The following is a 27,450-nucleotide window of genomic DNA, read 5'->3' as shown; positions in this document are numbered from 1 at the left end:
CTGTGAATGTCCATCCTCTGAGGAGCTTTTTCTCCTGAGAGTCCCTGCGCTTCCTGTTCTCCACTCTGCTCCATCCTGATGGATGAAGTATCCTCCTTCTTCCTGGCTAGCTGCTAACTCTTGGTGCAGTGGCTGAGCAGAGCAGTGCAGCAGGGCCTTGCAGGGCACTGTGGAGCCTCCAGGCAGGTGCTGGGTTTTTTGTCTTTGAGCAATGCAACTGCAGACTAAAGAAAAATAGCCTTGAGCTCTCAAGACAGACACTGGGATAAGAGTTACTATTAAAATACCATCGCAGAATATGGTGCCTTCTCCTTCTTGTTAGGTTTTGTACAACCATATAGCAGTATTCCTGATGAAGACTGCCATTAAGTATGCCCATATATTATTTTACCAATATAACAAGTAACAAATTTTAACACCTTCGCTGAGTGTCTGATGTTAAGCAGTTAGAACTAATGCATAGTACATGCTTTACAATGAAGAAATAAAATACAGAGAGGCCGTGCCTAGGAAGCATGTCAAAAACATGAATACATCACTAACTGGAGCTTTAAAGCTGTGCTGGAACCTGCATTTCCTTGGGGCATCCATGAGGGACATTTGACTTGAGGTTCTTCAGAAGCAATGTCCCCCCGAGATCTCCTTTGCACTGCCAGATCCCAGCATTCAGAACCCAAGCGAGCAGAGTTGTGTGGTCAGCAGCAGAACCACTGCTCTGATGTGGGTCCAGATGTGTTTGTGTGCTCACTGGCACCGTGCACTCAGGTGCCGAACACCTGCCAGCTGCGGTCACCAGGAACTGGAAGTCCTGAGCTGGAAGTTCAGGAAGCCCAGAGGTGAGTGCTCAGCGTAGCAGTGTTATCAGAGGTGCACGAGGTACAAGCCTGGCAGAAATATGCAGTGTTATTACTGGCAAGCTATTGATTATTACTGTTAGACTGCCCCACCTCCCTTTTCATCAGATGATCTGCTTCCAAACAGCATTTGCCACCCAGCCCGAGTCAGGATGCAGCAAGCAGGATCCCCAAGATTCGCTCTTCCTCCCACAACCCCTCTGCTCTCCCTTCCAGCCCTGCTTTCCACCTTTTCAGTCACTATAGCACATGTCCGACTGGACCAAGGAGGTGGGCTGCAGTACAAGTCTGTGTGTGCATTTCTGGCATCGCCAGAGCAAAGTGCTGCTTAGAGCTGTCTCTTTCCTGGATGGCCAAGTGCAGCTCTTAGCATTTTTCCTTTGAAGTTCAAACACATAAGCCTGAAATACATTTCTGGACATGAAAGTAGTTGGTTATGATTGATAATAATGGATGTTTACATACATTCCAGTCCCATGATTTTACCTCATCTTACAGCTGATGATTACAAAGCGCAGTGATTGTGCCAAAGGTAGACAATGCCATCTTTCCCTTTCCTAGTGGCTCACACTGAAACATATAAGGATTTTTCAAGCGGATCTTAAGTATATACGTAATTGTACAAAAGCAGCAACTGCACTGAACTCCACAGTAGTTTGCATGGAAATAAGAAAGGAAGAAATTGATAGGACTTTCCAGGCTTTCAAAAACTTCACACTAAATATTTCTGCAAACTTTTGATTTAGATCTGTCTAGGATCCTGCACGCTTACATTGCCTCTCTTGGCATCAGCTCCACCCAAAGCACGCAATTGTAAGGGCAGCAGAGAAAAATGAGGACTACTCCATGCTATGGATCTATGTGCAGGATAAAACAATGTTAATAACCTAGGGTAGCGCATATTCTTATTTATCATTCCGAATTTTCTTTTGTCTATAAAAAAGAAATAAATACCAACTGTTAATCATCTAATGGAGAAAAGTAAGAATCAGTACTGCGTTTCCTTCTTTCCCTATCTACTACTGGTTGTGTGCTCCTGGAGTGCCAGTCCTCTGCTTCCTCATTTCCTCACTCGTATAACAGGAATGACAGTATTTCCCTATTTTGGAGAGGATTTGTGAGGATAAGTTAACATTAAGTGCTTTGCAGTGCTTCAAAACTCATTTGACTCCCACTGTCTTTTCAGGTCCTTTAATGGTCATAGTAGAATATTGCAAATATGGAAACCTGTCCAATTACCTACGAGGAAAACGAGGAGATTTCATTGCATACAAGGTAAAACGTGACAGGCTTCTCATAGTCATAAGGCAACTAGCAACCACGGGCCATAAGCTGGATTGTTTTCTGCAGTGGCACTGAGACAGCCTGGTATTTATAGATTCATCCCATCATAGAATCACTTGGTTTGGAAAAGTCCTCTAAGATCATCCAGTCCAGCCTTTAATCTAGTACTGACAAGTCCGCCCTTAAACCATGCTACTTCCCACACCGTTTCAATTCATGTGAGCAAGAAAAAGGACCCTTTTTCCCTGTAGGACCTCACTCCCATCCTCTTCTTCTCTAGCACCTGCTAAAGAATTAGTTGCACATACCCCAGCACTGCAGAGCCTTGGAGACAGAAAGGGAACTTCCCGCGATGTCAGCACTACCCAGCACAAGGCGGTCACAAAGAAATAGTGAAAAACTGCTATTAACTCAAAATGCAAGTCTGATCTGGAGATTTGTGCTTGGTACCACCAAAACCAGCTCCCCTCCTCCATCATCTGCCCGTTCCCATCTTCCGTCCTCACCTTCCCCTCTCCCAACCCCAGAGTCTGTGCAGTATGCAGCAGACTGGATCACAAACATGGCCCGCATTACAACATACCAAAGAGTTTTGGTTTCCAAACAATTGTATCCATCACCACAAACATTTGTGCTAGCACAGACTCCACTAAGATACAGAGGAAGACAGAGGAGGCCAGAAATGAGCGGTGGGGAGGGGAGGGAACTACCTCCTCACTGGGGAAATAGAGCACCAAAAGGGCTCTCGGATCCAAGCCCTGCCAGAAACTGGAGCCTTGCCAAGGTGTTTTTTTTTCAGATGACTCGATTATTGTTGTTATTATTATCATTATTATAGCTATTGTGTACAGGCACAGAAATACATAAGGTAATTTGTGTAAGAGAAGGAGGTTTTCCTGGTACAGTCACTCAAAACTCTTTTCTCACCATTGTTTTCGTGAATTGCAGGCACTGGTTATGTTTCGCTCCCCAGGGGACGGTGAGACGGCTGCATTTCAGTGTACATCATACTATATACCTTGAACTGTGATTTTTAGTGTGGTTTCCCAAGAAAGCAAGAGGTACAGAATTACAGTATCTCTCTGCTCATCGGTCAGTCTCACCGAGACAGCTTCCAGCTAACTTGTATGATGGAAAATTGGAAGAAGTAAATGGAAGGATCTGTATTAATAAATAGGAAAGCAGACGTCATTAGTTCTGCTTTTCAGGGAACATCATGTTCCAATGTGTATTGAGCACATCTCCAGAGGACCCTTTCTCCATATGCCATTCCATTACGTATCTTTCAATGCCCAGGCGTTACATGATCCAAAGCTAACAATCAGTTTATGCCATTTCTAGTCCCAGGAAAATTCTGACCAAGCAGAGAAAAGTCTGGATGAGTCCAACAGTGATTTGACCGAACTGATCAAGAGACGCCTTGAGAGCGTAGCCAGCACTGGAAGCTCTGCCAGCTCAGGATTTATTGAAGATAAGAGTTATAGTGATTCTGAAGAGGATGAAGAAGGTAAAAGAAACCTACCTAATTCAAGATCTTTTATTAAGATTTTTGTTACTTCTTTTGCTGCTTCTTGGACAGCATCACGCACGCTGTCACACACTTTACACTGCTTGACTTCTTCCAGAAATTGCAGATTCTTTCTTCTACATGTGCCCCTCTCCAACTTTCCCACAAAAAGAGATTTGCAGTAACATATGTATATAAAAGCTGCTCCTATTGTGTAGGAGGAGTAACAGCAATATTTTACTTCATTTTCATGAAGATTTGTTGGGGCCAATCTGTCCCCAGTCTCTCCGCTCACTATAAATAGTTCCCTTCACTTTTATCCCCAGATGTTGTTTTCCCCATAGCTAAATTATGTGAATAATGTTGGGTGAAACTTTTTGAATCATCTGATCCTCTACCCCCAGGCCAGTGGTTCCCAAACCAGTAGAGCTGTAGCTCTGTAGAGAACTCAGGAAGCTAACACTATTCAGAAGCAGGACTGGGGTCATCAGCATGGAACTGGCACCAGTGCTGAAAAAGTTCAGGAGCTGCTGCCCTAGAGTTGTGCTGTGTCTGTGATCTCTCCTAGATGCTGAGGATCTGTACAAGCGGCCTCTGACGTTGGAGGATCTGATATGCTACAGCTTCCAAGTGGCAAAAGGGATGGAATTTCTCGCCTCCAGAAAAGTGAGCTCATTAAAACATCAGGGCTGAACCTCTTTCCTACAATCATGGGCATCTGATATGAAGAAATCCAAAGATGCTTTTGAGCCTGTGCAATCTGCTATTTGCTTTTGTAATAAAGTGTCTGAGATCACATTAGCTCTAGTGGTTAAGCAGTCAGCAGCACTGAAGGAGTTGTGAAGGAATATCTATCACCTTCTTGGCCAGAGACAGGAGTGAATGCAGATTGTAAGACCATTTGCAGAATTGCCTCTTAAATGCAGAAAGGTTTCTTGTAGAGAAAGATCCTGCTGGTGTGGTCAACAAAAGCACTATTGAAAAATGAAGAGGGAGTACACCACTATTTGTTCAGCATGTCACTTATGTTGGAGACTATCAGCAAAGTCAGCACCTCTTTTGCATAGAAAAGAAAAAAAAAAGTATGTTTGTAGCCTGTAGAAAGACTGCTTTTTGTGTAAATCTAATGTAATATATATACCAAAGTGCACACCAAACGGTAATTGCCTGTGTGAAACTACTGCAGTCTTACACACTTTTGCACACTGATGTGCAAATATGGCTGCAGCTGCTTTCTGATCTCTCCCAGATTTGGCACAGAATAATTAACTGGAAAACGGCACTCCCTTAGTCTCACTGTAACCTTGGAAGTTACTTCAGACAGAAAAATCTGAAAACTAACTGTGATGCTTGATTTGTTATTTTCTCTTTTTCTCTTTAACCTGTTTGGCAACAAAAACTCATTTATCTTTCCACTTCCCAAGGAGGTCTCAGGCTTTCAGCTCTAGCGGTGGCCCGTTGTCCAGGCGGACGCTCTGATCTTGCCTGTCTTCATTCCTTCACAGTGCATTCATCGGGATTTGGCAGCAAGGAACATCCTTCTTTCAGAGAACAACGTGGTTAAGATCTGTGACTTTGGACTAGCCAGGGATATTTACAAAGACCCTGACTATGTACGGAAAGGAGATGTAAGTGGAAGAAACTTGAAATGCTAATCTCAAATTTGTATTCCCCCAGGACTCGAGCAGATTACTAACAACAGTTCTGGCAATGTGTTATGTCTTTTGCATTCTCAGGCAAGACTTCCACTCAAATGGATGGCTCCAGAAGCTATTTTTGATAAAATTTACACAACACAGAGTGATGTATGGTCTTTTGGAGTGCTGCTATGGGAAATATTTTCCCTAGGTAAGAATGGCTTAAAACCCTTTTTTCCCCTAATTTATGGCTCTGTTGCTATGAAAAGCTTTTAACAAAAGATGGTAAGGTGATGCCATGTTTCTATTTCAGTTAGTACAATTGCACAGTGCGTATCAGGTGTAAAATAAAGTCACTGGGCTGAAGTCAATGAGAACTGCATCTGGCAAAGTACATGAAAACAGTGAATACCAGGGAGCAGAAGCAGGAATAAACCAAATCCAAAACACTGGACCTGACATTTGCAGTAATTGAAACCAACAGAGCACTGTGATAATGCAAGCCTCAGTTGCTCAGGAGTGAAATATTTCTTTGAGAGCAATGAAAAAGTTCTCCCATCAAACCATATTTTCCCCTAAGCTGGATGCTTCAGGAAACCACGCAGCCCAGAGGCTGCAGAGGATAACACCGCTGTTGACACAGTGGTCTGATGCTGCTGGTGGCAGACCAGGAAACCCAAGGGAGTTCGCCCACATGACATTTTATCCCAGCTTGGTTATCTTCCCCACAAAATCCAAGTCAGATTTTAAGTACGAAAAATGTATTGGCAAGAGCTGCCATCAGGTTGATATGAAAGCCAGCCAGTGCTAGACTCTGAGTAAGTCATTTTGGCAGCAAACAGGTAGAATGCATACTTCTCTGGCCATACCATTTGCAAGCCACAACGTTTTTGAGAAAAATAGTAACAGCATTCTTTATACACCAGAGATTTCATCTTCTGGTGCTGTTAGAAATCTCAACCTCACTAAGATCTGGTTACTGTACAGCAGATAAAGCCCTGAAATTTAGACAAGCAGTCTTACAGACAGTGGGATTTTACTGCTCTCAAATTCTCCTTGCAGAGTGGCAAGTCCTGTTTTCCTGAGGGAATTTAGGAATGCCAGCTCTGGCTTCCTAATCAGCATTCGCAGACAAAAGAAAACAAGAAGCACTGTCAACTTAAGCTGCTGAATTTTAAAGCTAACTGTAATCTGCTATCTTTGGTCCACCGATCAGTTGCAGTTAATGATTAGGCTCAAGATGCCAAGTCGAGATCTGGCTGCAAAGTCTGGAGCTATTTCTAACCTAAGCTTTATTCAGGGTTGTTAGCAAGGAACACAACCTGGTTCCAGTCCAAGCCTTTGATTTGAACTTTTCTCTAGTTTATATCAGCATGCAAAACAGAAAGTTCACACCCAGGTGGTTAAAACAAGTGGCAGGTGCTGCTTTCCCCAGAGTTCAGTCCTATTTATTTACAGCTTTGTTACTTTGGTGTAACACTTCATGGCTCCATAACAGCATCACCTGCTGCATGTGTTTTGAAGCACCACAAAAAGATGAAGCTCCAGAAGCAGGAGCAATGCCCCAGCTCTGATAGATGATTACAGAAGATGCATTATTAGCATTAGCATGCAGGGACATGCTCAGAGGGGACAGTCTCTCCATTGCGCATCTCCAAGGAAGCAAATGAGCTGAATAGCAATGAGTGGCAAGGGCCACTTCATAAGGCAAACTAGTTATGCCATTCCCAAAGGTCCTGGCAGTGTTTAACAGATGTGAACTTTGGGTCATTTGGCCTTCAATACCTAAGACTAATAAAAATTAAAATATATTCACTGAAATTAATCTCTATTTTTAACTGTTCGGAAAAAAATCATTTATCTGCTTGCTTTTCATCTTAGACGGCCTCTTTTCTTAATGAAGGTGCTTACTTGGAACAATGGGCTGTCCTCTTCTGAGTTCAGGGGAATCTACTCAATTACTCCGAGGGCTGCCATCCGTAGGGCAGCCTCTGCCCTCACTATGACGTAGATCACAAACTACTTTCTTCAGTCCATGGCACAGATTCAAAACCAAGTCATTTTCTCTAAGAGGGTTTTTCATACAGATCATCCAGGCATGCCTTGGCACTACTCACATCTGCCGCTCACATGATAAATATTTAATTAAGGATTTGTGTCACTGATTGAACTCTCTTATATAAAAGTTTTACAGATCATTGAGAGCCAAGGGATGGAAAGTTCTTTGTCGTTGCTACAGGGTGTGTTTTGGCTCCCACTTACAACCACTGCTTTTTACTGGGTTCCACAGACTTAGCACCCTCCAAGCAAGGAGCAGACAGAGATTAGCAAAATGCACAGTTGGCTTGAGTGGGGGTCCTGTCAGGGTCAGAAGCTGAATGAAGCATGATACGCTTCCTCTAGAAAGGCTGGCAGACTGGACCCATGTCAGTGGTACACAGGAAATCAGGGCTTGAGAGGCTGCCAATGTCGATCTGGGACTGGGTTTGCACTGGGGTTTGCTTGATTTAAATGGGGTCAGCACACTTCACGTCAGGCAGTGCCAGCAGTTTCTAATACATCGGGAAGGCACTCACATGGCACTTTACAGAATGTTGTCATCCCTTGGAATTTAAATGTGCAGTGTTCAAAAGGCAATCAGATGTAATTACATAAACAAGCGGTGCCTGGTAGTATAATATCAGCATCTTATTATCCTACTAAAATAAAACCAAGATCAAAAGAGTGCTACTATATCCAATGTATGCCACATCTTTGAGCATTTTGAAACAGATTTTCCCCTAAGGAAAACATCATGTTTAGGCCTTATACCATATGTTTCAGCCTACATTTCTTCCAAGCTGTCTCAGCATCCCAAACCCGAGTTATTACATAGTTCAGACGAAGTGCAGTGGTGAATGGAGGTGGAAAGGGAGATTTCCTCCCTTCTGAGATCTGAGCTGCCTCCAGCTAGGAGGAGACTAGCAGTAGTCAAAGTGTAAACTACCAAAAGATTTTGCAATCAAAAGTAATTTGTCATTGCCTTCCCCGTACTTGCTCACCCCAACACATTGCAGTTGAGAAGATCAATGACGTTATCAAGAAAAGGTAACTCAGATTGTCAGATCAAGTGGAATTCTTGATCTTGAATGGGAATTTCCCATTTCCACTGTGTTGCCCTCAAGGTCTCAGTCCCAATCAACGTATTTGCAAGACTAATTCTTGTCAGCAATTATTATGATCATAATGACAGGCCAAAGACAAAACTAGGAAGGAAAATCAAGATGCAAAGCAGAAATGATGCTCCTGACTATTTCTAATCTACATAACTTCAGGAAACACTCTTGATACTGTGATCTGATGCTTACACATAAAGGCATTTCAGATGTGCCGTGGCTAAGTGTCCCTGAGCTTTGAATGTCATTGGAACCTATTTGTTGTGTTGAGATGCTCTCTTAGGAAGTTGCCAGGATTTTTGTCCCCCCGTGCATAGTTTTACAAACTGAGTGGTCAGATTCACAAAGTAGAATAATTCTGGGAACAACCACATTTTGGCACCCTCTTCACTGCCTTCTTCCAAAAGACTTCTGCTGGGCTTGTTGTGCCCCCAGGTGCACAGCACACAATGGTGTTTCCAGACTGGGGAAAGATATACAGGAAATAAATACGCAGGAATGTTGTAGACAGTAAATCATATATAAATTCCTTGAGGGCTGGATACAGATCCAGATTCCATTCAATCCGCTATGTTAAGACTTGATTAAATTTTCTTCCAAATTCACTATCCAGCCTCTAGGATGCCAAAATGTGAAAGACAAGGGTTGTACTACGTGTGAAACCTTTGCTGAGGAGGAAGGGAGGAAATTTTACAGATCTTTCAGGTAGATCTACAATAGGTTCAGTAACCTTTCAAACTCCAGTGCAGACATCTCTCAAATTGTACCTGTGAGGTCCGGATTAGTCAGGTGCCAGAGCACTTTCACAAATCATATGTTCGTTCCCCTTATTCATGGTGCACTGTAAAATGCAGACGTCATACAACAAAGATCACAACCTCTGAAAGGCGCCCATTCTCTCATTAGTTGCAGAGAAAGCAGATTCATTTATTATTTCTCTGAAGATAACTATTTACACAGGAATGTGAGACAAATCTCACTCCTTTTTGATGGCTGGTAGGCCAGCTTTTGTGCAAGTCAACCTAATACTACCAGTCCCTTTCCAGAAGCCTACCTCTCAATTACAGTTGCCACGAGCTATTCTTCCTGGTTTCACACTAACATTTGAGTGGCCCTGAAAATAAGCAGCACTGAATTCACACTCAGAAAAGAAAACAAGGCTAAAAATGTGGAAGGTTTTTTCTGAAGGAAGTTTTACCTGTGGGACTGCATGAAACATATACAGTACTAGACTGATGAACCAGGACAGAAGGACTGCAATTCCATGCCTGGGGATGAGCTGCAAGGTTCTCCTGGCCTTGGGCAGAAGCCAGATGCCTAAAGTTTTCTCTGCACTTACTGAGAGAGGCCAGAGATGCTGAGGCAACAAATGGTTAGCAAGACTTTACTTGATGTGTATTCACTTAGTGCAGGATATCGGCAGACTGACAGCTTGGAAAATAGAACATAACTAATTGAATGAGCTGGAACTTACCTACCTCTGACCAAGAGGTCATCTGAAGCCTCAGACTAATAGCATTTATTTCTCTTCTGCCATGTTTTACTTTGGAGTGGTCCTGCCTATATTACAAATTCAGAGGAGGCAGCATGACTGAAATCCCAACCCCTTCTGTGTTCTAGCTTCTTTTGCTGTCAGAGTCTAGGTAAACTCGAATTTTCAGCAGATATCACTGATGTGTGTTTACATCACTGGAGCCGCCTCCTTGTTTCTCCCATCAGGTGCCTCACCATACCCCGGAGTGCAGATAGATGAGGACTTTTGCCGACGACTCAAAGAAGGAACCCGGATGCGATCTCCAGAATATTCTACTCCGGAAGTGTAAGACCTCCTGGCTTTGTGTTGAGAGCTACTACATGTCATTCAAGCCTCACAAAGCAGATTGTATTGAAGTGTGGAGGAAGAAGGAGACCTCATCACATGACAGCTACATATTTTGTATTTTGTTTTCAGAAACATTGTAGTTGTGCATGCCTTGGGTATCCTGATACCACAGATGAATTTCAACGAAATACCAAATCAGCTTGACCTTTGCCAACAACAAGATTAACAGATCTTCCCAAGTCAGATGTAGTTCCTGAATCTCAATTCAGGAGACTACTGTGTCTGACTTGATTTCCAAATCTGAGACAGAAACTAGGCATTTGTAACTATGACTTATTTTGGCAAAGCCAGTGGGGCCTATCGGTCAAGTTTAAAGTTAGGTGAAAACAAAAAGCCTACAGGCTTATTTGAAACATAGAAATATGGATGGAAAAAGCATTCCACGTGAAACTAGAGTAGAATTTCAGAACATGGAGATCTGAATGTGTCTCAATCCAAAACTACCTAAATGATGACCAAAACAAACAGTAGCAGAAAGAAACAGTTTGGGAGCAAGCTCTTATCCTTTTCTTAACACCTGTGGTTTTTCTCTAGCTACCAGACAATGCTGGATTGTTGGCATGGAGTGCCCACAGAGAGGCCTACTTTCACAGAGCTTGTGGAGCGTTTAGGAGATCTTCTTCAGGCCAATGTACAGCAGGTACAGCAATACAACTATTTCTTCAATGAATGTCTACCTGTATAGAAGTGGATGTGTGTGGCCATGCATATACATGGACACAAGCACAGACTATGTTGAGCAGTAATACTAGATTGGACTTCATAGCAGAGGTTGCAAGGAAAATGGCTGCTGGAATGAGTAAATAAAATGTTAACTATTCAAAGGGGATTATAGTTCAAAACCAGACGTTTATCCATACCTAATAAGAGAAACTTACGGTACATTAATTAAAAAATAGGCTCAGTTGCCCCTTAGAGTAACAATGGTGCTTTATCTCACAATTTTAATTAGATTCCAATATAGTAAGCTGCCAGTTGGTATGAACTTTCTCTCATTTTCTGAGCTTATGTTCATCAGTGCTCTTAGGAGCTTTAAAAGGATGCAGTTTAAAGCTCAGAAAGTCAATTACATAATTATTGATTTTGTAATAGTTAAATCTGTTTCCTTCTTCACTAAAAGCAACCAGACCAGTTATGTAACTGTCAATTCAATTTAAGAAGAAATCAAACACTCCCCTGCAGCTCCTTCCTGTTTGTAAACAAATTTAGTGAAGCTAAGTTGAAGAGGGCCCAGTTTGCAATATGAAGAGCTTGTGAGTTTTATCCTGGAACCAAAGCAAATTAACGAGACATAAAAATCATGGCAAGGGAATAGGGCACTAAATTGGTTCACAGAATTAAAAGAAATAAGAAAGCAAAGGGAAACTTGCACAAATAGTTTAAAGACTTAGTAATTTCTGAAGATTTCTACAGTGGTGTAAATGACAATGCTGAGTTTATTAAGATGTGACCTGAATTCCATTAAACTTGCAGCAGCAATTCCTTGTAAGGACAAGAAATAAGATCCTTTAAGGCTACCATTTTAAGGAATGGCTCTTACTATGCTGCAACTCCTTAAGTTGCAGATAAGCAAAAAGTCTATAAGTAAGACACTATTATTTTACCAATTCCAAATTCTGTTCAAATCGTATCAGCCATGGGGACTTTGTGACTTCCAGCCACTCCCTCCCTTCTCCCAGACATGTGGCTTAAACTTGGTTTGAGGTGTCCCCGAGACTGGCCCCTTGGAACAAGACACTGCAGGGCCATATGGGAAGGACATTTACAAGTTTTAACTGGAACGCTACAGACAATATTCAGCCATTTTATGTCATAGATTACCTGAAGTGAACAATTTCCCTCATACAAAGCCGTCTATGCAGTAAGTGTTGGATAAAGCTACACATTTTAACTTACATGTGTTGTGAAGAACATCAATGAACACCTTACAGAAACATCATAAAGTTAAAATAAAATATAGTCCTGTCTCAGTGTAAAGCTCTGTTTCATATGATAACCTTTAACATCTGAGATGCAGTACAAGATGGATTTTACCAGCTTTGTGTTCTTTTGTGTTATATAGGATGGTAAAGACTATATCCCACTGAACATCACGTTGTGCCCCGATGGAGAGTCTAACTCCAAAACTTGCCCCATGGAAGAAAATTTGAACAACTGTGTCAATCGCTGGAGCGCAGTGGAAACTGGGTAAGAAAAATATATGGGTGAGTATGGGTGAGGGGGAGAAAGAGAAAGAGAGAAATAAAGATCTGATATAGCTGGGCACTGTTTGTTGTGCTCTCTCCATACGGCTGTTTTAAAGGAGTTGGACAGGCGCAATTGCCAGGGCATCGCTTGTTAGTTAGAAGAGAAGAAAAAGGAAGACTGGTATGGGAAATTGAGCCATGTCAGGGATATTAATTGAGTTACCAACCAGTGCAGCATCTGCTTGGGTTTTATGCTGACCCCTCAACTTTCTTGCTTTCAGTAACAACAGCAAGAAGCGACCACTGAGTGTGAAGACATTTGATGAGGTGCCAGTGGAAAAGGAGAAAGTGATACATGAGGTAAGCGAGGTGACTGCATCCTTCTCCAGCAGGTTCACAGATCACTTGTCACAAGCACCAGAAACAGTTAGTAGAGCTTTTGAAATGTGTTTGGTAAGAAAAAGCTTTAAATCAATCAGAAAATTTGGTCCTAGCATCTCACACATAGGTCTGTGTGACAACAGAGGAACCTGCATTTAGTTGGACAAACAATTTAAAGAGAAGCTCATGCATGATTATCCTGGCTTTGATCAGGCTAAGGAGCTTTACCTTACAGCTAAACAGGAACTTATTTCAGCATGTTTTTGTTTTGTTTCCCATAAGAAAATGGCAGCTCATTGAGAGGGCCCCTTTCGAAGGAAATGTGTCCAGAAGAGATTCTGGCTGCCTGAGACAGCCAATAACTTGCTGGTGAGGGTGCTTAGTTCAGGAAAGACAAGACCAAGATTCAAGATCCTGCTTTACTTGATTCAAAGGGCTTTAACTCTGGATTTTCCACACCCTAGGTGGACATATTTATTGCTAGCTTAATGGCTCTCTGCAGGTGGGAGGGTATTGGTTTCATTTGCACTCCAGTGGAAAACAAAAGCCTGTTTCATTGTGGAATGATGGTTCAGCTTGTTGCCTTCCCCTGAAACTACAGGTTCCAAAGGTGAAGGTTAGTTTCTGTTTTTACTTCCTTATTTAAACAAAACAAAACTCATAAATGTCCTCTACAGTTCAGGTACTTGTGGGCTGCAGTGCCACATGCACTCAGTGATTCTATGTCACTACGGACAGCCCCTTGTAATGCATGTTTGAAGCAGACAGAAATTGGAAGAAATTGGATAGAAATGGAAGACAGCATGCATCAGCTGGCTAAGAGCAGAAACAGGAAAGAAGGACGTGTGCAGTTTTATAGCAACACTTCAGTTTATCTGCTCAGATGCTCAGGGAACAGTCCCGCACCCTCCAACTACCGCTCCCCCTTGAGCAGCCAGCCCTTCCTCAAATCAGCTCTCCTGAGAAGGGTCAAGTCTCCAGCTACAACCTGTCCTGGACATATATTAGGTCCTTGACAAACGGAACATCTATCTCGTCTGTCCCCTTGTTAGCACAGCCTCAATGCCCGCTATTCCCTAGTATTTTGCCAAATGTAATTTCTGCGCCTTTATCAGTGAATCTTAGGGATTAGAAGGCTTAGCATTTTCCCTGGCTCTTGCATCTTTCCTTTTGCAGGATAAAAGTCTGTCCCTCTGAATCACGCAAAGACATTTAGTAGATAGATCTGGTATCAGTAAGAGATTACTGCTGCCAGCATGAGCATTACTTTCCTAAATGCTCCTTCTTGGCATTTTAAGGTCCTTACATGGAGGGAGAAAAGCTTCAAAAAAAGGGTAATACATTAACAGATCAGAAGTGAAAGTGAGATTTCAACGGGAATCTTTTAAAGTGAAATTGTGATGTGATCTACTTTTGGACTAATTAAGTGTACTTAGATTACTGTAATTATCTTAAATCCCAAGACATGAATACTGGTTTGGTCATTATTTCAAATAGTTGCCCAGGAACTCTAAAAGTGCTCTACCACGCCTTCCTGCAATTGTGCTACTTCTCTGTAGTCTCTGCTAAGATTTTCTAACAATTTTTCTGTAAGCAGAATGAAAAGCAGTAATCAGATGAATTATTTCTAGACCACATATTTTACAGAGAAATAATAAAGATAAAAGGCAGAGAGAAATTCAGACAAAAGTTTTTGACAGATTCTAATTAATTTAAGATTTTACTTTATATATTGAAAAGCAGTTTCTGAACTGATTTTATTAACAACTGATATATTACCAAAACATTTATTAAAAAGCTTTTGCTTTTATTTTTTCTGTTTTAGTCAGATTGAATGGTAAAATACAGATAACTACAGTTTCACTTCCCATGTTGAAGTCTTTTGCTTTCTTGATTTTGATAGACAACATGTTGTTTGTGCAACTTTTCAGCATCAGGAAATATTTCAAATGCAAAGAAATCCCTCGGGATATTTAATATTTTGAAACTTACTTAAAACAAGGACTGTACATGTCTGTGAACTGGTGTAGCACTTAGCACAATAACAGCTTGATCTTAATCACAACCTTGAGACTCAATTTTAGGTGCAGCTGCATCACAACCTCAACTTTAAATCTAATCAAGATAGTTTTGTGGGATAGGTCACGAAAATTTCATATCTCAAGCACAATTAGCCTTTTAGGCTATATATTCTTGCAAGACATCTGGATTTGCCAAACTGATACTGAACTTCCACTCCCCCTAAATATATCTGTTTCTAACACACAGTGTATTTCTTGTAGGTATTTAAGTTATGATTTATCTGATGAGCGTAGACAGTATTATTGGATATATTCTTTATGAATTTCTGTCCATTCCTGTGTCTCAGCTGTCCTATCTAGATGATATCCATATGGCCTACTTAATATCAATTTCAGGTTTGAAGATGTCAAATTGTTTTTTTGATACGTTCATTTCAAGAATGCATTTTCAAAATACGAAAAAAAAAAGCATTTTCAGTGTTACAACAGCTACATATTGGTACATTAATGTACATTTAAAACAGTTTTTTTAAAAATGACCATCATAAAAAAAAGGTAAATGTTCTCAAGCTAAACAGCATCATTATCAGGATCAGTTGGCTAAAAGCTGATGAAACTGGCCCTGATAAGAGACTATTCGGAGGAATGGGCTTGATTTCATATACCATGTGGCCATATCTCTGTGTTTCTGTGTTAAGCGTGTCACTAAATAGCATGCAATTGAAAGTTCTGATGCAAACACATGCCTTGCAGGTTTTTGGCTGGTATTCCATTCTACATGATAATATCCATGATCTTGCAATTACGTGGAATAGCTGGTAGCTTCTACATTAAACTCCAGTACGCAAGCAGCAGTATACTGCACTGCAATATAACACCTACGGATGGCCACCTTGTTGGCCGTCTCCCCCTAATAACTGCCTAGACAAGGAGCCCCAACCCCTACAGGCCACCATGGAGGAGAAGCTGCATTCCCCTGCCCTTGTTTTACCTGCTCTGTAGCTGGAGATAATTTGATAAGGTGAAGTTCTATCGACTTACCCCAAAGCTGCATCAGCGCAAAATAATAGCCAGAATTTGTTATTTTAACTAGATACTTGACTTTCTTTCTCCACTGACTTTAATACTGGTTTAGTCTGACTCTTCTCCATGCTCTCCCCTTGGCAAACCACTTCTAATTTAAAAGTGCTCCATGCTGTCACATCAGTCGGCACTCTGCTGATGTCCTCTTCCTTTTGCTATACAGGAGTCAGACAGTGGGATGGTGCTGACGTCAGATGAGATAAAAAGCCCAAAGAGGCTGGAAATCCGTTCCTGGCCTTATGGGATCATGGCGCTAGCGTGAGTACTGAGTACTTTTTGTTTATTTCTTTGGAAGTCAGTGTTCCATTCAGAAAAATGCTTCCAAAGTTTACAGTTTTGTTTCCGATTCCAAAAGAAAAACTGTTACACAATCTAAACAGGCTAGAAGGAGAAGCAACTCTGGGTTTCAATACTGTAACAGAAAGGTCACAGTTAATGTATTTTAAGATCAAGGAAAGTATGATGTAAACTGCTTCCAAAAAGAAGCTGAACATAAAACTCACTTCCAGGTCTCTGGAAGGAAGGCAGTATTGTCAAATTTACGTTACAAGAAGGATAATTAACACAATAAATTGATTCATGTGATAAAAATGAAAACTCATTTCATCAGCTTTGAGCACATAAAGTCTTATCAATCAATTTAACTGTTTTTTCTTTTTTTTTTTTTTCAAAAAAGTCAAGTAGACTTTAGATATAGGACTGGCAGTTTTGCATCTGATGAGATGTGAGAAAAGTTAAGAAGCAATGTTTAGTAAAGGAGAGTATAGATATATGCATGGAATGTTTGATAAAGAATAGTATAAGCGCTGCAAAGCTGTCTAAGGTACATTTACCAGAACTGTGATTTCTACACTTGTTTTTTCATTACTATGATGACAGTCCCCCAGAGAACTGGGGGGGACTACCTTTAAGCCTACCACCTACAGGATCCTATGAATTGCATTTTTCAGATCTGTCTTACGAACAGAGGCTATGCCAAAGTTTGATGTACGTTATCCATTCATAGTGCGGACCATCACAGAACAAAAGTGGATACCATCTTAGCTAATAGTTCTTTATATTTTTGTAGCAATTGGGTAGAGGCAGAGAGTAGACCTAGACCGGTCTTCTCCGTTTTTACCTTCCTAGAAAAGAATAATAGCAGTAGTAATCCATTTACTGATTCAGATGTCAATGTGTAGAATTTCAAAGATTAGCAACCCACACTATTTTTAAAAAACAATTCTATAGCAAGGATCTCTGTGTCTGTTCAGTTAAGTAAGCTAATTAGATTTTAACTGAATTGCCTAGAGTTTTCTCTGAAATTTATTGATGAGATATCTATTGGCTTCCTCTTTATTAAATTCAATGATCTTCCCCACCAGAGCAATTCCTTGTTCTTCATCAAGAAAAAAATAGCACGATTTCTGCATAGTAAGGGAGAGAGAACATGAGAATGCACAGTCAGAATATAAGACTATTTCAGAGGAGCTGCAACTCCCTCATGCAAAGAGAAAAGCAAGATGGAAGAAACTTGCCTTGCCTTATCAGGCCTTAAAACCATAAATTACCCTATGTGTGTCTGATGGCAGAAGAGGAGAAAGAGGAAAAGGGCAAATGTTACATAGCAAAGGCTAGAGAGCCTTGAAGTATTTTGTGTGTGGCACTGTCACAGCATCGTACCTGGTGCAGGACTAGCGGAGAGTCAGATGAGGTTCCATGTGTCTGTGCTGAGAGGATTTCTGCACAGCACAACGCATTGCTATGGAGACCAAATGGCACCAGCTCTAAAAAAAGCAGCTCAAATGTCAGGAACTGGACTGCCAGGATACTTACCTGGTTTGATCTACCTCTCTGCTGCATGATGTCATGCTGACACTAATCCGGCACATTCACACACACAAGCAGCCTCCCAGATAGGATTTGTCCTATCAAATTTTGTCCTATTTTGTCCTATTTGTCCTATTTGGCTTCAGTCAATCATCTCTGACTGCTATTTCCCCTACTGCGTTTTCCATCCCTTGGATAAATAGTTGGAGGGAATCGTGGAAGAGAAAGGCTCTCTGTCTCCCCCTTCCAAGCCTTCTGATGAAAATCACAAAATCAACAGCCAGCCAGATGCAGGCAGAAACACAAAAATTCTGTAACAGCCTGTTCTTTCGAGATTTCCAGGAAAACCTTCTGAACTGCTATCAGGCCCACTGGGAGTGACTGTGAAGTAACACCACTCTGCGGCGTTCAGGGAATCTCTGCCTGACCCCCAGCACGTGGGGCTGTCCCACTTACAGCCAGTGCTTCCACGGGATTCCACTCACCATGAGCTATCTGATACTTGCTGTGCCAGCCAGACCACAAAGACCATCTTAACAAAGGTCTGCTATAAAAGCAAACAGGGCAGCAAGCTGTTTGTTGTCTCCTCATTCCCAGGAGCATAGCTACCTCTAAGCAGACAGAGGTGTGCTTTTTCTTGGACAGATCCTTCCCCGAGTGTTTGGGGTCCAGTTGAGAAGGCTATTTTGTCAGCTGTTTGTATAACCTTGCCTATCGCTGGAACAAATAACATTTTTTTTACGTAGTTGGAGAGCATCTTGATGCCCCCTTGTTTGAGGGCATGACACCCCTTGGTCCTTCTGCACTGCTGACTTGCAAAATAAGCCTCAAAAGCATATGGAATAGTCTCCAAATGGCTAACGGAGATCAGAAATGAGCTCTGGTTTAATAGGGGAGATAAAGTCACCCCTGTTAATTGTATATCTCTCCTTATCAAAAACATTTACCCTGGATCCTTTTCAAATGTCTTTCTTTTATGAAACAAAACTGTTCAAAGGCTTAGCATGTTTTCTAAACCAGGGTGGCTGCATTTATTATTTTTGCCAAAATCTTGCTGTTTATTTATCTTGTATTCATTTCTCTGTCAAGTTTAAAATTTGGCAACACTACACACCATGGTGTGTCAGTGTCAAGAGTTTACTGGAGGTGAATCTGATACTCGGGGCACTGTTAGGCTGGGCTAACCATTTCTGAGCTCTCAGCATTTTGTCCTGCTGCAGTCTAAAGCTACAGCAGTAGCTGTAGGAGGGACAGAAAGACTGACCTGGATAATGACACCAGAGTTAGCGTTCGAGGAAGCACGTTCAGCACAGAGGGGACTTCATGACGGGATGACTGTCAGGTTTCATCTCGTACTGTTAACAGGCTACTGCCAAGCACTGCTTCCGAATTCTCCCAGAGCCTCTATAATCAAGTTATTGGTTAAAGCTATAATAGGTTTAATTCTGACAGGTTTGATATCTGCTCAGTTGTCCTCCCTCCATCCCTCTCCGTTCTTTCCCCCCCCAATCCAATTATCCTCAGTTGCTCCGAAATTACTTGTCTGGATCTGGCCAAGGCCCATGACACCGGCCGACTGAGGCTCAGCTGATGCGCTCTGAGCGCTGGATGCTGCATCCAGATCACATCACTGAGGGCTCTGCCTTTGCCAAAGCCAAACTGGGCCTAAGGCAAATCAATAACATTGAAACAAAGTGATTCTGCTTGGGAGCAGCAGGCATTCACGTCCGAATGCAAGGTGCCCAACAACAATGCAACCCAGGTAATTGGGCCAGAAACCTGCAACATCTCAGAAAAATGAGCTATGGAAATACTTTTGCTCTACAGCAGAACTCAGCTTCAGCAGATTTTTCTTCCGTGATGAAGATGCTGAGATAGCAAATGTACTTCGCGTTGTGTCATGCAGCACCTTGCACAATGACCTGACTTGAGCTCTCCAAATACAAGAAACTTTGAGTCAGTACCTACTGGGAAAGTTATGCAAGCCCATTTTTTCCTAGGATTATAATATATGCTTATAGTGGCAAGGACTCCAGCTTGGTTTTGACTGCAGTGCTTTTCATCTCACTGCTTTTAGAGTGCTGGAGCTAATGTCAGAGGCTTTTATTCTGGGTGGTTTGAATTTCAGATAGCTGACTGACTTTGCCACACATGCAAGGGGACGCATACTTAATAATTGGGTGGCTTTGGCCTCTTAAAACTTTATTCTAGATGTGCTTTGTGTTTAGAAATGTTTCACAAAACAATGTATTTTTGATTCTAACCCCTTAAGCTTTCCTTGCCAGTAGACTACTGATCGCACTGATATAGCCAGAGGGGCACCCAGGATTAAATTCCTACTGCACAGTACTCTGTCCAGAATGCATTAAAGCAAACTGCATCAGTAATAAGTATCAGGGGAAAAAAATAACCCTTTTACTTCTTTCATTTCTGAAAAAATAAAGAAAATTAATCTCTGTTACTCTGTGCCTCACTAGACACCTATGATAGCTGCTACAGGGCCCTGAAGCTCCTTAAAGTTGTTACGAGATGCGGTCAGGAGACAAACAGGTCTACTTGGCAATGCTCAGCCCAATTTCTCATCTTTCCCTAAACACAGCTTCTGAATAAGCCCACGATTTCTACATGGACACAACAGACTATTAGTTTTTTCTACTCAGGGCAAGATACTTGGGCATTTTATTGCAAAGCAGTAAGAGCAGCTCGGCAGTACGGGGAATAAGTGCTGCATCTTGTAATGCAGTCCCACACTGGACAGGGTGATTTTCTTACAGTCACCTCTCTCTGTGCTCCTCTTTAAGTTACTGACCCTTAGGTTTAGGCTATTAGAAACTGCCTCCCTCTCAGATAAAAATAAACAGCCCTAGTCATGATCTGCCAGCTTCTTGGCAATTGCAGTGTTTTTCTACCTCTTACCGAAGTCTCTGGTTCATACAGAAGGATGAAAAAGTCTCATTAACTCATTTAGGCTTTCTAACTATTACAGGATTATCCTCTGTGGTATCTTCTAAGCAACTTTGGCCCCTCTTTGGAAAACTTAAAAAAATCTTGTGAAAGATTACTTAACATTCAGGCTAAGTCTTCCTTCATCTAGTTTAATTCCTAGACTTTACAGCTTCATCTGTATCAGAAACTCTGACAAAGCACAGTAAAAATGGGAACTGAAAATGGCTCTCACTCCCCACACCACAGCACCAAACTAAAATGCACTTGTTCAGGTTTGTGTCTGGGACATGAGAGCCATGAACAGAGCGGAGCCCCACAGACACCGCACATACACGCAGTGGCACGGAGCACAAGCACTGTGCTAACCCATCTCCTGGGTATAGTCCTATTTACTCACCTGGCAGCCTTTCAGCTAGGTTCCTCCACCTAGGAGGAACCTCTGTCCCAGACCTGGTTTGAAATCTCACAAATGCAACACTGGCTCTGGGCTCAGGGACACCACAGATACACATCCTGAAGTGCTGCAGGATTTCCCGGTTATGATGAATGTTGTTCTCAGCTCATTTGCTGCTACCAGTTTGCATTCTTCTCCTCCTCCACCTCTGGTTCCTCCAGTGCTTTCCTTGCTTTTGTGCTTCCCCCCATAAACCTCCCTAATTTGCAAGACCCCTGCTGAAGGAGAGGAGTCAAGTGCCTTATCTTGCCTGAAATAGTACATGTTCTTGGAATGACCAAAGAGTTGGGCGCTGTGTAAAATGGGACCAGCTGGGGTCAGTGGGCAAATGGATTTCAGCTGAATGTCACCTAATTCACACACCTACATCTCCACCGCTGTGCTGTGGTGAGAATACTGACAGCCACGTGGGGCTGGGCTGACACATTCACAGTTAGGAGCAGATTTATCAAAACTGACCATCTCTTTTATCACCTCCTGCAGCTGCAGCGTTCAGGAGTTCGGCAAAATCAGGCTCAGGAAACACCTTTTGGGGTGCTGTAATACCAAGCCAGGACAAGCACCGAACCAAGCAATGGCTAGTTTTTAATAAAATTATTTAATTGCATAACCATTATTATCTTTTGTAGCTATATAATTGTATGATTAATCAAATCTAATGACCTCAGTCAGAAAATATTGATCTGTGGGGCTGAGGGAGAAGTTTTTATCTTATATGGGATGGTACAACTGGCTCAGAGCATAAGGGGGTTTGGCTTCCTCTGAAGCCTTAAATACTGACCACTGCCAGAGGCAAGATGCAGATGGACTGATCGTCTGATTCAGTGTGTCAGTTTCTATGTAAAAAAATGAGATTTCAAGGACAGACAGAAAAGGGAAGCCGCAGTCTAGTTTTCCCATATACAGTCCAAGCATATGTACATTTCTCTGCGGCTGAGTATGAACAGAGGAGATTGAAGTGTCAGTAAATATAGAGCATTAAAGGGAAAAATGCAAAGACCCTTGAATAGCTTTAATTTAGGAAATGTATTTAGAATGAAAGGAGTAGTTTTTAAAGTTAATTGCATTTTGGTCTGCCATAAGATGACTAACGACAAAATTTGCTTCTTCTGACCTAACTCATCAGCCTTCTGTCTTTGGAGCAAATATTAGATGTCAGCATTTATGAGTCCTTCTCAAACACCAGCATGATTTCAGTGATAGACCAAGTCATTCTTGGATCCAGTGTCCTGACCTCGAGAGGCAGAAACCTAACAAGAACTCTTACTGGGAGTCTATGTGGGTCGAAAATTTCCTATTGTGTGGCCAGACTAAACCCTAATAACATTTCTTTTCTCTAGCACTCTGAGATATGCAGGTTGGGGGGCAAGTTAAACAGATACTTTCAAGCTTCTCCCTGTCTCCACTGACAACTTTAATACCTGGCAAATTGAATGCCAGAGCATCCATGGAATTGTCTGACACAAGTCAATAGGACTGAGCAACAAGAATAAAAATACATAAATAAGCAGAGAAGCAAATTGTGGTTCTGTTAGTGAAGCCAGGGAATAATTTATCTGCAAAGAAAGTGTGTGTGTGTGCAAACAGAGCCAGCTGCCAAATGTCTAGTACAGAGAAAAAGCTTCCACTCAGGATTTTCTCTGGACAGAGACGAAAAACTTAGATTGTGAAATCAAAGCATGCTATGCTTTTGTTGGAGCTCTCAGGCTTACTACTTATTTCAGAATTTCTGCTTTGCCAGTCAACAGGTTTGGTTTCAATGCTCTATGCAATCCTAAGAGCTCAGTAACATTAGCTTGCATCTATAAACTATGTACTTGCATTTAAGAAGTCACAGAACCCAAGTTTACTCTAGATGGACAAGAGGTGGTGAGCTGGCTGTTACAACTCAGTGGTCCTGGCTTCACTTCCTAGAGACCAAGCTGGAGATGCAACATTCTGTGGAAAGCCACATGCTCAAATCAAGCCAGCCATGAGGTAGCCAATCTCCCAGTGCAGCTGACTGGAGTTGCAGCTGTTTGTTAAGTCTGAATTTGGCTGCACATCTCAGCTCCTGGCTTCGAATGACTAGCTTCATGGACTAGGATGTACACAGCATCACCTACTCCACACACTTTCCTAAGAGGAGAACTACAGGGATGGATAATTTACAGATGGGCACTACAGACTGTTAAATGTGGTTGTGGACAGATTCGTAAACTGGTGTTCTGTCTTAGCCAATGCACTGCATTATCCATGCACACTCAGAATTAGAAAATTTTTAAATGAAGGCACTGATGCTAATTCTGTCATCCAGATTAGAATATCTGCTGCTTATAGGAAAATGGAAGCTTTTGGCACGTTCCAGATTCAGAGGCAAGATAACACAACTTCTGCAGTCACAGTAGCACAACTGGCAAGTCATATTTATCCTTTCACAGTAGAGAGGAGCTGTGCCTAGTATCCACTGCAATTCTGTCATGCCCAGCATCAACCTGCTCTTAAGTCAACAGTGGTACTTTGCTGTACCTCCACAAAAACGTGTCAGCACACACAACCGGTGTCTCAAATCACCAACTTCTCCTTTTCACAATACTTGTCCTCCTTCCTCCAATTACTGTATCTGTCTCTTAGTTACTGTTTTATGTTTACTGGAGCAGGAACCTGCTTTGCTTTCTTTGTAAAGCACCCAGCACTCTGAATCCCTGATGAGCTGCTGGGGACTGTAGTCGCTGAAGCAGTACAAATAAATTAAGTGTAACGAATAATACAATCATTTGATGACTATTGATTATTTGGGTTTGGTTAGGGTCATTATGATGTAGCTTTATGCTCCTTTAAACACATGTGAAATACACAAAGTGCTTCAGTACTACCTGATTTTCAGTTCTCCCAGGCACATTCATGAGTCATTCTGAACTGAGACCTGAGCAGTGCCGTGATCAGTCTGCGAGCGAGGCTTATTCCAAAGAGATGCATGTTAAAGGGTCCTAAGCAAAGTGGAGAAGTTCAAAAGCCATTCTCAGGTTGGGATCCTTATCAGAACCAATCCTAAATTATCCAAACCTCTTTCAATGAATTACTCAGAAGAAACCAGGCTTAAAACATTGTATTTAAGGCAGCCTACAAGAGAAAGTACCTTTTCTTCCACGCCACTTCCTCAAGGTGACCTTGTGATACAAATTCCAGGTTCTCCCACTTTTAACATTGATGTTGCTCTGTGCGATGTAAGTCACTTCTCTCCCACCACCTGAATCACCTATAATAAGAAGAGACAGCAGAAAATGAAACCTGGCTCTCTTTAATAGGATCAGTTACAGGCCAGCAGTTATAATGTTGAAAAGCACTGCCCCTCACTAGCGTACTGCTCAGTAGTTTTAAAGGGCTAGAGAATATGAGAGAGATCTTGCCCTACAATGCTTCCAGTATCATTTTAAATTGGAGTCTGACTTAGATTATTAATTAATTCATCCTTTATTACACTTCAGGAAAATTCAGTCTTCAGTTCTACTTTCAGAAAAGTCAGGTTTTTACTGATCTGTGTCAGAACAATGAGAGAAAAATATTGTATGTATAGGACGGGTGCATTTATAACTAAGATATACAATACACTGAAAAGTATAAAGCTAAGAAGACAGGGCATCAGGACTCCTGGATTTTCTCGTAAATCTATTTTTATTACACTGTGTTCTCTGAAATACCTAATTCAGTTTTATTATCCAATTTGTAAAATGTCACTGTCTTACAGGATGCTGCAAAGTTAAATTGAAGTGCTTATATATGCATATATTTTTAAATAATTTTGACTATTCATTATATGGGGAGACAAAAACTTAAGGAGACAGGGTCAATATATTATATTGTTTTTTCTCAACAGGCGGAGAGCTGTTAGCAAGAGCAAAGAATCCATATTATCTGACCACGAGCGTGAGGCTGTCAAATACCAGCCAGCAGTGCAGGTTGAAGAGGACACCATGGACTTCACACTGGAAGACTCTGTTCTCCTTCCTATGGATCCCAACCTGGAGTGCCACAGCCCACCTCCAGATTACAACTCCGTCATTCACTACTCTGCACCTCCAGTGTAATCAGCCCACCCTGAGGCAGGGCCTCTTGCTCCTCTCTTAACCATGCTAGATTCTTACATGCCTCCATACAGGGTTTGGGTGAAAACAGAAGGGAAATCTGACAGCACACTGGTTCACGTTTCTTCTGGCACATCTCTGATGTGAACAGAAACACTTTACGAGCATCCTCCATGTTATCTTTAAAGGCCTATTGCAACACATGCAGTGAATTAAAATTCTATCAGAATTGTAATTAGGAGCTGTAAGCCCCAAGTGTTTCCATCCTTCCTTCCTAGCTGGGACTGTTCATTGGCATTTGCAGATTAGCTCTGTAAGAGTCACCACAAGTCATGTCAAGCTAGCTGTGAAAACAAGATTCATTCTGCTGGTCCTGCACACATGCTGCAGGGATTGTTTAGTATGATGTTGTAAGGGATCAGTTGAAAACAACCGCCAGAAACTGTAATGTTTTGGTGAAAATCCGGAAATTAAAGCATTTTTCTTAACTTGGGAATTCACCTTCCATAAATGTTTTTGAAATATTTTGAAATCCAAAATATTTTTGTTACAATTTGTGATTTAGTAATTTCCAATAATTTCCAGTAATTTCCACTGCCAATAGGATCCACTCCTAAAATGATACAGGACCCAGAAAGCAGCCAGTATTCATGTATCAAGAGGCAGGCTGGTCTCTTGGGCTGGCAGGGCACACAACGTGCTTAAATGTTTCCCTGTGTTTCCTCCTTGTCCAAACAACAATTTATTTAACATACATGCAATAGGGAACCTTGATGGGGATGCATCTGTAATGACTGCAAGGCATCATCGCTGCATCAACTAAGAACCTTCTTTAGCGGAAGCAGAGAACATTTCCCAGCACACGTTTGTGTGAATGTGCATAAAACACCAACACCCTCAGAGTTACACACACATGCACATATACCCTTGAGGCATCAGCATAGCAACATTTTTCTCCTTCCTTTCTGGACACAGATTATTTACAAAAATACCAAAAGCACTTCCTTTGAATTCTATGGCAGATGCCCAACAGTTTGATCTCGGTTATACTAGCCCATGCTAATCTGTGAGCATATGTGACACATATTTGTCTCCGACTGTCTTGCCAAGGTAAATACTGGTATGATATGCCATGCCCTCTGTATCTAAACCCCTCATGAGTAATTCAAAGCTTTTTTTGCAATCTGATCATGTCAGACCAAAGGGATCACCACCATCACTTCTCCCATTTTAGAAATTCAGAGTGTGTTATCCCCCACCCAAGGCTGCGTGTGGCAAGGACTACTGGCCTGCCAGTACGTACACCCAGGTCTTGCGCATAGCGCTGCTCGTACTCACTGCAGCTTCAAAACTAAACAAATTATCCTTGTCATTTTATGTGCTAGGAAACAACCAGAGTTGATGGTAGAAAACCAGGAAGGAATAAAGTACCTAGTTTTCAGGCATAAAAAGCAAAGATGAAAAAGATGTTCATTGGCAGTCAAGCCTATGAGCTCCTAAGTTATAAACCTAGATCTGCATATGACTTTCTCTCTGTGCAGTTTCTTCGAAGGTCTGCACAGCCCTTTTCTTTTCTTTTTAGACTTGAGATTCTGATTTGACTTCTTCAGAGAAAGAATTTTCCTTCATGATTACCAGCTGAAATGATTACAAACTATTTTTTTTTCTAAAATATCCAACACTTGCCAAACAGTTATTTTACCTTGGTGAAGACAGCCCAAACACCCTCACGGCAGTGAAGACAACATTTCTGAAAGCTCAGTTACAGTTGGTTGCATTGAAATAAACAGAAAAAGCCTCAGGTATTATCAAAGGGGGAAAACAAATCTCCAAACCCCATACCATGTTAACTGTGAATGCTAAAGCATCTGAAGTAGCGGCTCTGGGGAACTGTACTTCTTGTTCTCCTCAGCTTCGGATTTGACATATTAAAGAAATCACCTGCAGAAAGTCATTAGCCCCTTATTCATAGTGGACCTGGTAGATAGCTGGGTTCTGTAGTTGCTTTATGGTCATTTTTGCACTTCTTTGTATTTTAGTACTTGCATATTAAGTAGGGCTGATCAAATAACAGAGGAAACTACTGGGTGATAATTCATCTGATGAGTCACAGAAAGCTCACTGGGTCAGTTTTTCATCAAATAACAAAATACCTATCTATAGTGCTGATCAAATAATGGATCGCTT

At 41.6% G+C, this 27,450-nt stretch overlaps 1 protein-coding gene across 1 annotated transcript in view; it reads left to right on the top strand.

Annotated features, from left to right (window-relative positions):
- The window catches only part of LOC118245452 (vascular endothelial growth factor receptor kdr-like), a 131,002-nt gene extending 105,736 nt beyond the window's left edge, over positions 1-25,266 (top strand). The window contains exons 20-30 of the mRNA XM_035541645.2: positions 2,041-2,129; positions 3,480-3,645; positions 4,214-4,311; positions 5,151-5,273; positions 5,382-5,493; positions 10,157-10,256; positions 10,854-10,959; positions 12,382-12,506; positions 12,787-12,865; positions 16,154-16,248; positions 25,056-25,266. Of these exons, the coding sequence (XP_035397538.2) occupies positions 2,041-2,129; positions 3,480-3,645; positions 4,214-4,311; positions 5,151-5,273; positions 5,382-5,493; positions 10,157-10,256; positions 10,854-10,959; positions 12,382-12,506; positions 12,787-12,865; positions 16,154-16,248; positions 25,056-25,266 (1,304 nt within the window). The remainder of the gene's footprint in view (positions 1-2,040; positions 2,130-3,479; positions 3,646-4,213; positions 4,312-5,150; positions 5,274-5,381; positions 5,494-10,156; positions 10,257-10,853; positions 10,960-12,381; positions 12,507-12,786; positions 12,866-16,153; positions 16,249-25,055) is intronic.
- Positions 25,267-27,450: the final 2,184 nt, after the last annotated feature.

Source organism: Cygnus atratus, chromosome 13 (assembly GCF_013377495.2).
Source record: "Cygnus atratus isolate AKBS03 ecotype Queensland, Australia chromosome 13, CAtr_DNAZoo_HiC_assembly, whole genome shotgun sequence".
In the NCBI taxonomy this organism is placed as follows: domain Eukaryota; kingdom Metazoa; phylum Chordata; class Aves; order Anseriformes; family Anatidae; genus Cygnus; species Cygnus atratus.
This window is presented reverse-complemented; position numbering and strand designations above follow the sequence as displayed.